The sequence below is a fragment of the Lepidochelys kempii genome, chromosome 5 (assembly GCF_965140285.1).
Source record: "Lepidochelys kempii isolate rLepKem1 chromosome 5, rLepKem1.hap1, whole genome shotgun sequence".
Classification (NCBI taxonomy): Eukaryota; Metazoa; Chordata; order Testudines; family Cheloniidae; genus Lepidochelys; species Lepidochelys kempii.
The window spans coordinates 101976484-101989292 of record NC_136384.1 but is presented as its reverse complement, the minus strand read 5'-3'; the positions used below and the strand labels follow the sequence as shown (position 1 = coordinate 101989292).

Here is a 12809-nt window from a genome sequence, read left to right as displayed (position 1 = left end):
ACCTTTTCAAGGATAGTTAACCTAAAACATTTTTGTGAAGAGCCGATATAAAGTATTGAAAATGTTCTCTCCTGCTAACATAGAGAGATCAAACTTACAGATGCACTAGATCTACATGGAAAAATCTATCTCACAGGGAATATTGGGAATAAGTCAGTTTCAGAAGTTACTTAGAAGCCTATGACCCATTGACTTTCAATGAGACTTAGGTTCCTAGGGGCCAGATTTTCAAAGGTATTTAGGCACCTAAAGATGCAGATAGGCACTTAGTGCCATTTTCAAAAGCACCTAAGCATGTTAGGCACCTAAGACCCATTAGTTTCAATAGCAGTTAGAAACCTAAGTACTTCTGAAAATCCCACTAAGGCACCTATCTGCACCTTTAGGTGCATAAATACTTTGGAAATCTGGCTCAAGTCACTTTTGAAAATGGAACTTAGGCCCAGATCCTCAAAAGTCATTGAAAGTGAGCATTAGGCACCTACATACCTTTGAGGACCAGGGCCTTGCAAGGTTGAGTGGAGCAATGCCTAAATGCCTTTAAAAACCTGGGCCTAAATAATTTCTGATGTCTTGAGCAATCTACATTTCTTTGGTTCCATGATGTCACAGAATCCAATACTGAGAAGCATCACCCAAGAAGCTGCAAAACAATGCCTGGCTACAACACTAATAAATATAATAGAATAGACATATATTAAAAATAACATTTCCTAACAGTAGTGCTATGGAGATTTTAAAAAGAATTATAAACCATAAAAGTTATTACATGCCACATTTTCAATTGATCAAAAAAAAGTTCATCTTTATAGTTTCCCTTCCTGCTGCCTTCACCAAGATCATCATCATCATCATCAAGGACAAGGCTCCAACCACAACATCAGATTCCAGCTCTAAAGCTACTTTTGCAAAAAAAAAATTGCCCCCACATGTGATGTCTGCAAGGATGGGGGGTCTCAAGAGCAGGGTTCCCAAGAGCAGCCCAAACAACAAGTTTGATAGGAGACGATAAGCAATGTTTATTCACAGGCATTGGCAATTTCAGCAGTTTTATATAAGGACACAAAAAGAAGAGAATGGGAAAGAGGAAGAACACTAAATAAGAAAATTTGAATTAACCTTCATATCTGAAACATGCATACCAAGTACTCTCAATTTTGTAATCTATATACGATTTTCTCATAGCTAGCTGTCTGTGTTAAGGGTATGTGTGACGCTCTGTACCTCGGGGGGGAGGGAACACCCTACACCCCCATGTTCATCCTTACAATATGTTTGTATGGAATCCAATGCAAAGTTTGTCATGTCGGGTGTCTTCGGAAGGCTCATGATGCACTGAGCATTGTTGTTATAGTAACATTATAGGTTGTAATTTCATGTATATAGTTATGAGGCTGAAAATGTGTCCTCATGGCTTAAAATGAGCCCAGGCAAAAACTCTCCAAGAGCAGAGGGGCAGTTCGCATCTCATTAGGGTATGTATGGGACAAACCCAGCCCAGCCTCACAGGAACAAAGGACACTGGCCTAAGCAGCAGCAAAGGATCTGTTGGACTCTTGAGTGAGTCACCCCCCACCTCCTTCCTTTGGTTAGTTTGGGACTATGATGAGGTAATGCTCACCTGACTCTGAAGGTGGGGAGGGGCACAAAGCCAAGAGGGAAGAAAGAACATGATAAAAGGGAAAGATTTTTCCATGCTCTCTTTTTCTTCCACCTACATCTACAGACACCACACCAAGCGACTGAAGCACTGATCAAAGGGGAGAGCCTGGCTGAAGAGCAACTAGCCAGCTTGTGCTGACAAGCATCTAAGTTTGTAAGGGCACTGAAAGTGTTAAGATCAGCTTAGAATGCGTTTTGCTTTTATTTCATTTGACCAAATCTGACTTCTTATGTTTTGACTTATAATAACTTAAAATTTATCTTTGTAGTTAATAAATTTGTTTTTTTATTCTACCTGAAGCAGTGTGTTTGGTTTGAAGTGTGTCAGAGACACTCCCTTGTGATAACAAGCCTGATACATATCAATTTCTTTGTTAAATTGACAAACTCATATAAGATTGCAGTAGCCAGCGGACATAACTGGACACTGCAAGATGGAGGTTCCTAGGGCTGTGTCTGGGACCGGAAATATAGGCTAGTGTCATTTGGTTGCACAATCCAAGGAGCAGCTTACATGCCAGAGGCTGTGAGTGAACAGCCCAGGTGTGGGGGTTCTCACAGCAGAGCAGGGTAAGGCTGGCTGCCAGACTCAAGGATTGGAGTGACCTAGCAGATCACCGGTCCAGAGAACACCAGGGGAACGTCACAGTATGACCCATTCTCTTTTTTCTGTCATTATTTCAAAATTCTGAAATTTATCCCTGATGTAACTATTAAAGACAGCGGAGTTACTACAGGGGTGAATTTAGCCCTCAATAGCACAATAGCACTGCTTTATCAGCCATTAGACTTATTAATATTTATCCCCATATAATACAATACATGACTTTCCAGCGGTGGCCGAGTTTTCCCATCTGATATCCAGTGACATATGGCTATATGGAGAAGTATCTCCTCTTCTTAGAAGTATCTGCCACTGAAGTATCCTCCTCTGATTTTCTGCAAGAGACATAGAAAGCACCTGCTTTTGGGGACTATTCTACATTTGACCCTAACTCCATTTCAGTCTCAAATTGAGTCAATGATGTCCCATCAAAAGAAGACATCAGGGACACCACTGAAAAATCAGTGAGTGGCAGCTGAAGGGACAAACAGGAAGTTGACAGAGACCTGGAGAAACTATTGAAGAGAGGAGCTCAAAGGTGTTTGCTTCTTTATGATGTAACAAGAAAACCTGGATCTCTCTTTTAATTCTGCTTGTTTTTCACCTAATATCACCCTGAATCTCTGCTGAGGCTAAACGGGGAGAGAGGACTGCAAAGATGACTTTTAAGTCCATTTTGCATTCCCCTGAGCTCATGTTGGCTGTGTGCCAGTCCAGTCACCCAGAGCAAGTTAGAATGCTCTAAATTATACCACCTGCCATTATTCCCTTCAAATATGGGAGATCCATGGGTTTTAAAACCAAAAGGTAACATGTTTTATTACTTTTGTCAAGTAACTAAAAATAGTAATTTCCAGAAATATTTATTCCTTTTTAAGAAATTGTTATTGAACAAATAACAGTTTAACAATAATTACTAAAACAAAATGAGCCATGTCATAGCTGAAGGCAAATTCTGACTAATCTTTGAGGTGGGAGATTGATGTGTCCATTCCAACAGAGTGGTCCTGGAAACATGCACCCACATCAGGGGGTGTCATTGTTTAGTCACAGTTTTGGCATACAGGTTTATTTCTCAGGGTGAGCAGGGTAATTAAACTATCAGAACATGTGCTAGAATTACAATTTGGAAACAGGGCAAAAAGGGGTTCTTTTCCCCACTGATATTGAGGGATATTGTTATTGATAAAGGTAGTAAAGGAGAGGTAATGAATTTCTAAAGTAGACTATGTATTCTTATTTTGAGTAGGGGTCGGAAAATATAGCTATGGGCCTCAGTCAGGGGGGAACAACTCCAAGATGCTCAGGGTTGGTGAAGGCATCCTGGCCTGCCTGGTAAATGGCTTGTTTGTGTGCCAGGAAGGGAACAATTATATTAATAATCTACTGCACCTGCTTTTTCTGCTCACTGATAGGCCCAACCTGCCCCTGCTGTCTATCTCCTCTTTGCACTGCCAGCATGCTACTGACCTGTGGTGGGCGAGTGACTCCTTACACTAAGCTGGGCTGGTGGAAGTATCCCACCCCCATCTGAGGAGGTGAGTGGATGGGGGTCTCTAAAGGGAGAAGGATCTACATGAAAGAGGAAAATCTACACAGAGGAGAAGGAAGATTGGTTGGTCAAGTGAGGGGAGTGGGGGGTCTGCATTGCAGAGAAGAATAGAAGTCTGCACTAGGGAAGAGGCACATCTGCTATGGCCTGTGCTTGTCATATCAGATTCTAGTCTATAACCCACCCAGTCTGTTCCAGCAAAGGCATTTCATTATGGCTTTGGCTCCAACTCTTGAATGCAAACTCACCTCGCTGTGTTCTACTATTCATTGAAAGGTTAGAGTCTGCCTTTTTTTTTTTTTTTTGGCAGGGTCCTTTCACAAGTTTATACAAGGTCATATACATTTTGCTGATTTTTTATAACAGCCACAAGCGCTTACACTGCACTTTTCATCATAGCACTTTATAAAGGAGGTCACATTTTACAAATGGGGAAACCGAGGCACAGAGAGGTAAAATGACTTGCCTGAGATCATCCAGCAATGAATGAACTGGGACCAGGAATCCAGGTCTCCTGAGTCCCAGCCCAGTGCTCTATCCAGTAGGCAAAACTGTCTCCCCATTAAAAGTGTCCTCTTTCCTTTTCAGGTGGACTGTTGTAATCTCTTAACCAAATAACAACGGGCCATATTTTTTCACTCTTGTGTTCAGTAGTACCTTATTCTGTACCCAGTCCCTCTGAGTTCAGTAGAGCTGCTTATGGCATAAAGTACCACTTGGTGGTAGAATGTGGCCCAAAGTTATTAACTTTCAGGTACCAACAGAAAAACACAAAGGGCTAGATTGAAAGTTTGCTCTTAGCCCTGTGTAATGGGCAGCATGTAGCTGCAGCTGTCTAGAAGGAGCTCCAGAAAGGAATGGTGAATCAGAGACACCCCGAGTAAAAACTCCTCTGGAGTGCCTGTTTTACACAGGGTGGGGGAGTATGTTGCACTGCCCCATTACCAGACATAGCTACTCCCTGCTCATGTCCAGACAACTCTGCTGGATGGAACCATGGCTCTGCCAACTCCTTGCCTGTCTCAGACATATCCCCAATCCCTTGGCTCGCAGGGAGTGGGGTATCTTCCCCATCCCTTATGCCCAAACACATGGGCCATGTGCACATGGGCCACAACTGATCCATAAAGCAGCATTTATTAGATTGGCTAACAACAGACAAAATGGAGTAGCAAAGAGGACATGCAGATATTAAGGGCATATCTACACTATAATCTTAAATCAACCTAGGGTAGGTTGACTTACAGCCACCATGGTAATTACTGCGGTGGCTGATGTCCACACTACTCTCCTTCTATCGGTGGTGTGCGTGCTCACCTGGAGCACTTCCACCGACGGAAGAGGGGCAGTGTGCGGGGGCTGAAAGCCAGGGCTCTCAGCTTTGCGCAGCTTCCTGCTGGGATCCAGCTGCCCCCAAGGCTTCTCGCCTTCCTGCTTCTAGCTGGGAGCAGGGGAAAGCCACCTGGGGCTTCTCGCCTCTGACAGGGAGATCTGTGCCCAGAGTCCAGTCAGCTGCCATGCTCCTGTGGGGGAAAGCTGAGAGTCCGGAGGGGAGGGGTGCGGCAGCTGGCTCCAAGCTAGGAGCCTTGGTGCAGCCAGGCTCCTTGCTGGGAGCCGGAATCCCAGAGGGCTGCAAGCCTCCCAGCAGGGAGCCCAGGCGGCAGCCCAATCTGGGAGCCTGCGTGCCAGCCCGTCTTGGCATGGAGACCTCGCAGAAGCCCTGCTGGGGAACTGGGCTTTCTTGTTAATTTCGTAATACCTGTGGTCCTAGTGGTTTCTAAGCTCCCCAGTAGTGAATGGGTTAAAATATTTATTTTCCTGTAACAATTATCAACAAACCCTAGAAACTGTGTGCCCATCTGGAGTCAATTCTTTAGCAGAAGCTTTAAATAGAAGCAAGCCAATAACAAACCACAACCTGTTCTGTAAAAAGCTGTGCAGCAAAGAAGGTACAAGGATATACTAGTTAGAGTTAGTCAAAACATTTCCGATGGGACTTTTTCTGTCGGGAAATGCTGTTTTTGAAACTTTCAGCAGGAAAGTGTTGATTGTGATGAAACTTCGTTTAGAAAGAAAATGAAAAGGCATTTTGTTATGGTTGGAACAGAACATTGATTTTTCCATTTTGAAAGGACGTTTGTTTCCAAGTGTATTCTATATTATAAATTAATAGAAAATAAAAATTTGAAATGGTAACAAAATGTTTAGATTTTTTCAAAAACAGAACATTTTGATTGGCCTGAAATAAAAACATTTCAGAAGGTTTTTGTTCTCTTTCTGATTTGAAACAAAATTTTGAAATGACAGAATTTCCCATTAAATGGAAATTCTGAGTTTCCACCAGCTCTAATACTAGTATATTATTAATTTTTCCATTCAAACAGATACTATGGACCTGGTCTTCATTTCAAATCAGCTGTATGTAGCTGAATGGAAAAATCAGGGCCACGGAGCCTTATTGGTATTACAGCTTTCAGTCTAAATGGGCTCAAACATGGAACGGTGCGGCAGTGATTCAAAATGAGGAATGCTAAACTACAAGAGAGGCCATGGTACTTAGAGAACTAGGGCCTGATCCAGTTCCCATGAAGTCACTGGGAGTCCATTGAACTTAAAGGAATTGAATTAAGCTCTTAGTTGAGGAGAAAGAAAACTGGATGGAATTCTCTCAACAAGTCTAGCTGCTTTACATTGCATACTTATTAGCCTCAGAAGACACTCATCTGATCTAATTTAGAATCCTGCTTTCCCAGCTTCTGCTTTTCTAAAAAGACGAGTACCATTTGTAATGCTTTGGATGCTGAATAGATTTTATTGTATTTCCAGCCAGAGAGGTATGAAGCTAAATGCTTTGCATCTGATGGGTGAAAGCATCATCCATATTCATATCTTTTAACTGGGTGCTCAACTGGGATTTGCAGAGATCCCCTGTTTGCAAGCACTTGAACTCTGGCAAAGGACGAATCCTGCAGAGAACAAACAGAGGCTGGCATGGGGATTGGGAAAGAAAAAGCAGAGAGAACTCAATTTGCTAGTTTATACACTTCTTTCTGGAGAATGGATACAGCCACATTTGAACCAACACCACCAGTCAAAAAATTAAAAAAAAAAAAAAAAAAAAAAGGTAAAAAAATCCCTCTATGAGCTTTATTCACCAAAATGATTCCTCTTGTGGCATGTACAGCTCAAATTAGAAACCAAGGAAGTACACAAATCGTAACGGAAGGGTGGTCTTGTCATTAAAGCACAGGACTAGGACACAAGAATTTTGGATTCTGTTCCCAGGTCTGCTACAGAATTGCCGAGAGCCTTTAGCCAGGTCTCTTTAGGGCTCGATTGCGATTTGGACTAAATACACATGAACATGAATAAGAATCTCCTTCCTTATACCTTGGATCCAGGCATGCCCACTTCTCCCCCCCCTGCTCTTAGTGGGGGAGTGAGAGGGTCAAGGAATGAGTGAAACTTTACCCTCACCCCTATCTCCCAGCTTGCTGGAGCCAAAGGCCAACAGAAAATTACATACCAAGAGGAAGCAGAGAGGGGATTGTGCCTCAGAATGTTTTGTCATACTGCCTCAGAGGGCTAGAGTGTAACTTACACTCCTTCCTATGCTCAGGGCTGTGCCTAAAGACAGGACCTAGCCCTCAGTCAGGCCAAGCTCCCACAGAATGCAGTGGGATCTCTAATTGCTCAGGCATTCTGAAAATCTGGGCCTTTATTTAGGTGTCTAAATTTAGGACAAAATTTAGACACTTGGTGTGACTAGGGTCCCAGTGGGGAGCCAGCCGAGGGAGAGGAATTATTTAAGCTCAGTACCAATGTGGACACAAGAACAAATGGATATAAACTGGTCATTGGGAAGTTTAGACTTGAAATTAGACAAAGGTTTCTAACCATCCGAGGACTGAACTTTTGGAATAGCCTTCCAAGGGAAGCAGTGGGGGCAAAAGACCTATCTGGCTTTAAGATTAAACTCGATATGTTTATGGAGGAGATGGTATGATGGGATAACATGATTTTAGCAATTAGTTGATCTTTAAATATTCATGGTAAATAGGCCCAATGGCCTGTGATGGGATGTTAGATGCAGTGGGATCTTAGTTATTACAAAGAATTCTTTCCTGGGTATCTGGCTGGTGAATCTTGCCCATATGCTCAGGGTTCAGCTGATCGCCATATTTGGGGTCGGAAAGGAATTTTCCTCCAGGGCAGATCGGAAGAGGCCCTAGAAGTTTTTCGTCTTCCTCTGTAGCATGGGGCATGGGTCACTTGCTGGAGGATTCTCTGCTCCTTGAAGTCTTTAAACCATGATTTGAGGACTTCAATAGCTCAGACATAGGTGAGAGGTTTATCACAGGAGTGGGTGGGTGAGATTCTGTGGCCTGCATTGTGCAGGAGGTCAGACTAGATGATCATAATGGTCCCTTCTGACCTTAATATCGATGAATCTATTCAATTAGGGTGAACAGCAAAGAATGGGGCAGATAAACTCCAAAGATGGTGGATAATTCAATAGTTAGATTTACCAACCCAGCATAAAACAGCTTCTTTATTACCTCACTGGTTTTCCAAAAACAGACAACACAGTTCCCTCAAAGCAACCCAGCCTCAGACCTCCATCCAGGTACCCAAGTCAAATATGATGAAGATTCCTGAATACCTTACTTCATCACATAAAAGGTTCTACCAATCCCAAAGGATCGGACACATTACCTCCCAGGTTAATGAATATTCCATATCTTACCCAAATAAATGCATACAGCCAATTCTTATTATCGAAACTAAAATTTATTAAAAACAAAAGAGTATAGTTAAAAGATCAATATACATACAGACATGAGTTAAATTCTTGAGGTTCAGATACATAGCAGAGATGGTGAGCTTTGTAGCTGCAAAGAGTTATTTCAGAAATAGTTCACAAGTTATTGTCCAATGTCATTGCAGGGGTTCCAATTTAGGACTAGGATTTTAGTCCTTATTGCTTATGTTTCCCCTGTATGAAGCCTCAAGCAGATCTGAGATGACAGAATCAGGACCCAACGGTCTTTTATACAGTTTTCTAGCATCCACTTGACCACACAGTCCTGGGTAAACAATAGGCTTTTGATGTAACCTTCTGTTTTCTAAACACCACCAGTAATTAGTTACACAAATTAACATAGGGCAATTGATCCATTAGGCAGTCTATTACAAACTTTAAAGAGACATATAGACAAGGACATTACTTCACCCAAGATTCATCTAAATGTTAATATTCCCTTTTGATCGCTGAATTAGTAGCTATAGTGACAGACAGGAACTGTTTACATGGGTAGCATTTAAGATACACACAATGAGTATTACTTCTAACAATATAGGTTTGCATTTCAAAATTCTAGCCTGTTTAGCATGAATGGCCCTAATTACCATTCACATGCCTTTCTAACATGACTTTCAAAATTTAGATTTATCAACCCAGCATAAAACAGCTTCTTTATTACCTCACTGGTTTTCCAAAAACGAACTTTAAAGATGGGCTTTGGGTCATTCAGCCTGCAGGCCATTTAACCCTTTCTGGCCATGAGTTATATTTTGTATAAGATTTGCTGCAATTATATAGCATTGGTAGCAACAATTGTTCGCATGGTCATACTTCAATTAGACAACATCACACTTGGGTGTCTTAAACTACTGTGCCACAATTTCCCCATGTGTAAGAGGGAAACAATACTGTGGGGAACTGCAAGTTTCTGATTTATTTTTATGAACATTGTGTAACTCAGTTTTCCCCTCTCACCTTATATTGCTGCCCACTGAGCGTGAAGGGGTTAATTTCTTTCTTGGAACAGATCAAGCAATGCAGTGTCTTGGGGAAGTCACCTAAGCATGGATGAAATTACAGGAATTAAAATCCTAGGAGAGAGAGAGTGTGTGTGGTAATTAATGCAAATCCCTAGACAGGTAAGCAAGTCTGCAGATGTACCGCATCTGGGGTTCCGTTTTGACTGGCTTCAAGAGGCCAGCAAACAACAAACTGAGAATTGCATAAAGAACCCCGCCTGATACAGAGGAGCAGCCACTGCCACTTGATCCAAGAACTGAGTGAGCCTGTATCCAGGAGGGACAGACTCTGCTGAAAGGATTTTTGAAGGACTTTGAAACATATCTACCTTCTGCACAGAGATGCTGGTAAGAGGGGCATGCATAGAAGTGGTTTTGTTTTCAAGATAAGTTCTCTGTAATGCTTTTGTTCAGAATAAATACGGTGGTTTATTTATGGCTGGCAGGTCACTGGAAAGCACTGTCATTGCTCCAGAGAGCTGCACAGCAGGTACTGAACTAAACTTAGACTTCCAAAGGTAGTGGCAAGAGGAATTGCAGCCTAAATCCCCAGTCTAAGGGGAGAGGAATATAGGTTCTTGCCCCACAAGGGGTGACAGCTAGAGGCCTGAAATCTGTGGGGATGTCTTCAAGGAGTGTATGAAGGCATCAGAGGTACCGTTACCTGGGATCTGTGAAACACTATTTGAGCCAGCCTGTGATGTGTATGCTCATATTTATAAAGTGTTGTGGGATCCTAAATCATGCCTAATTATTTTGATATTATACTATGCTCCTAAACAAATTAAGCACATTCACTGTAATTTAATCTGTTTCTGGGTGGGCTGAGGCAACTTTTCTTTAATGCAAATAGTTTACTGTTAAAGGGCAATGTTTCTCTGACTCCAACTAGTGATTTGGTCTAGCTGACCAAACCATTGAGCTTTATGTATTCAGCTTGGGCTCCTATTATCCCCTTCCGTAGAAACCTTGCAGGAGGAGTAAGACTTCACAGGAAACTCCATGTATGGGGTTTCCACTGCATTATCCTCCCAAGGGAGAAGGGTGTGCAAATATGACTGGTGGCATGGTCCTCTCGCTACACAGATGCCCGAGTTCTGCTGGCAAATTCTTTTCCATCCCTGCCTATACTAAGGCACCTGCATGCAGAGCCAGTGCCTGTGTCATGCCCTTTATTCCTCCAGTAGCATGTTTCCACACTTAATACTGGCAGCAGGTCTCCTTCCCTTCCAGTCCTTCTCCATTGGGGGACCAGCTGTGGCTCTGAAGTAACTACTGCTGAAGGCAGCAGTTAAGGATTTTCTGCTCTGATCAACATTAACTTCCAGTGGGTTTTCTGCCGCAAACAGTGCAGATTTTCTAGAGGATAATGCTGGCACTCACGGACAGGGGCTTGGGGGAACAATTCTACCTCGGCTTCACTTCCTCCTTCTGAATTTACCAGCATCATTTGACCAGTACCTATGCTTCCTCCTCTTCCTCTCCTCTCCATGAAGGGGATGACCTGGCCCAGTGTAGACGAAAGGGAATTGGAATGTCAGCTGACACACCACAGATAATTGCCTAGCATGCCAATTCTTTCATCATTTCACGAATGAAGAGAGAGCAGGAGGAGGGAGGGATCAAGAGGACAATGAAAAATGTAAAGGAGTACTTTTGGCACCTTAGAGACTAACTAATTTATTTGAGCATAAGCTTTTGTGAGCTACAGCTCACTTCATCGGATGCAACTGTAGCTTCTAGGTAGTATTTCACATTTGATTTGCAAGTGTCTGTCAACTGTGTGGAGAAAGCCAAACAGATCCATTTTTCCAAGCACACATCATCTGTCCTTTGTTAGCCTTTTATCAAACTTTAATGCAAGTTAACAATCCCATGAGTTCACAGAGTGCCATTTTTAACAATACATCCCAGTCATCTGAGACCTAAACAGCTTCCTGGGAATTCACAGCCTTTGTTAAGATGAAGAAAACACAAGTATCTGCATTGGCAGCAGGAGATGCTATTCAATATGAGGCCACTCAAACAATAAAAACAGTATGTTTAAGTAACATTCAAGTTGCTGCTGGCACCAGATAGCCAGAGCAAGGAACTCTATACACTGTTAATGTGTTGCTATTGATTCTCCATTTTGGAGCTAGAGATTAGTGCACATGACATCATCCACTGAGCTCCAGCCTTAGACGCAAGTAACCATTTGAATTAAGGGTAGAATTCACCTTTGTCTTTGAATTTCCTTGCTCTTGATAGGTTTCAGAGTAACAGCCGTGTTAGTCTGTATTCACAAAAAGAAAAGGAGTACTTGTGGCACCTTAGAGACTAACTAATTTATTTGAGCATAAGCTTTCGTGAGCTACAGCTCACAGCTTATGCTCAAATAAATGGGTTAGTCTCTAAGGTGCCACAAGTACTCCTTTTCTTCTTGCACTTGATGACAGCCTTAAGGTTACTTAGCCAACAGATTAATTTCCCTTCCCTTTATTTGAAGTGTGAAGCAAACTAAGCACAACTAGTGCTCTCACTGGTTAGCTTGCTGCTGAACTACCTCTCAGCCATGGAGGGGATACACAGAGAAGGCTCGACTGTGCAATCTTTACTGTGCACAGTAGAGCTGCTTGGAATATTTTTGACCAGGCCTTTTTTGTTTGGTCTAAATATGCTCTTTTATCCAAGCCTAAACAATTCACAGTGTCGACAGAGTTTTCAGTGGGAAGGTTTCTGAGGCCTAGGGTTGACTCTCCAGTCACTGAGAGACCTGAATCAATAGCAACATTGCTTCCATCCTTTCCCTCTCTGATCTGCAGGGCAGTGTAGCAGCAGGACCATGGTCTCTCACCTTAACTTCACCTTTCTGAATTACTTGCTTCCTGCCAACCAATACCTGCTCAAAAGGGATTTCTATTGTTATCTGTCCTTAAGTATCAGAGTGGTAGGCGTGTTAGTCTGTGTCAGCAAAAAGGAAGAGGAGTCCTTGTGGCACCTTAGAGACTAACAAATTTATTTGAGCATAAGCTTTTGTGAGCTACAGCTCACTTCATTGGATGCATCGGATGTACTAAGTTACTTTTAAAATTTCAGAAAGGATCCCAATTTTTTTTTAAGTCCTGGATAAATTGCAGAGCAGAACAGAGCATAAACTAGCTAAGCATGGCTTACTGATGCACTTGT

General features: G+C 42.4%; 1 protein-coding gene across 3 annotated transcripts in view; it reads right to left on the bottom strand.

The window, feature by feature from the left end:
* Positions 1-12809, bottom strand: part of LOC144930565 (uncharacterized) — a 105121-nt gene that overhangs the window by 70577 nt on the left and 21735 nt on the right. Inside the window, exons 2-3 of one of the 3 annotated variants that reach the window (XR_013635844.1) lie at positions 9598-9680; positions 8638-8944 (exon numbers count right to left, since the gene is read on the bottom strand). Coding sequence is in view for 1 of the 3 variants with exons in the window: in XM_078852889.1 (XP_078709015.1) it covers positions 9598-9680 (83 nt within the window). In the remaining 2 variants the exon portion in view is untranslated. Of the gene's footprint in view, positions 1-8637; positions 8945-9597; positions 9681-12809 lie in introns of those variants that run through there. The other 2 variants (XR_013635845.1, XM_078852889.1) reach the window with 2 other exon arrangements.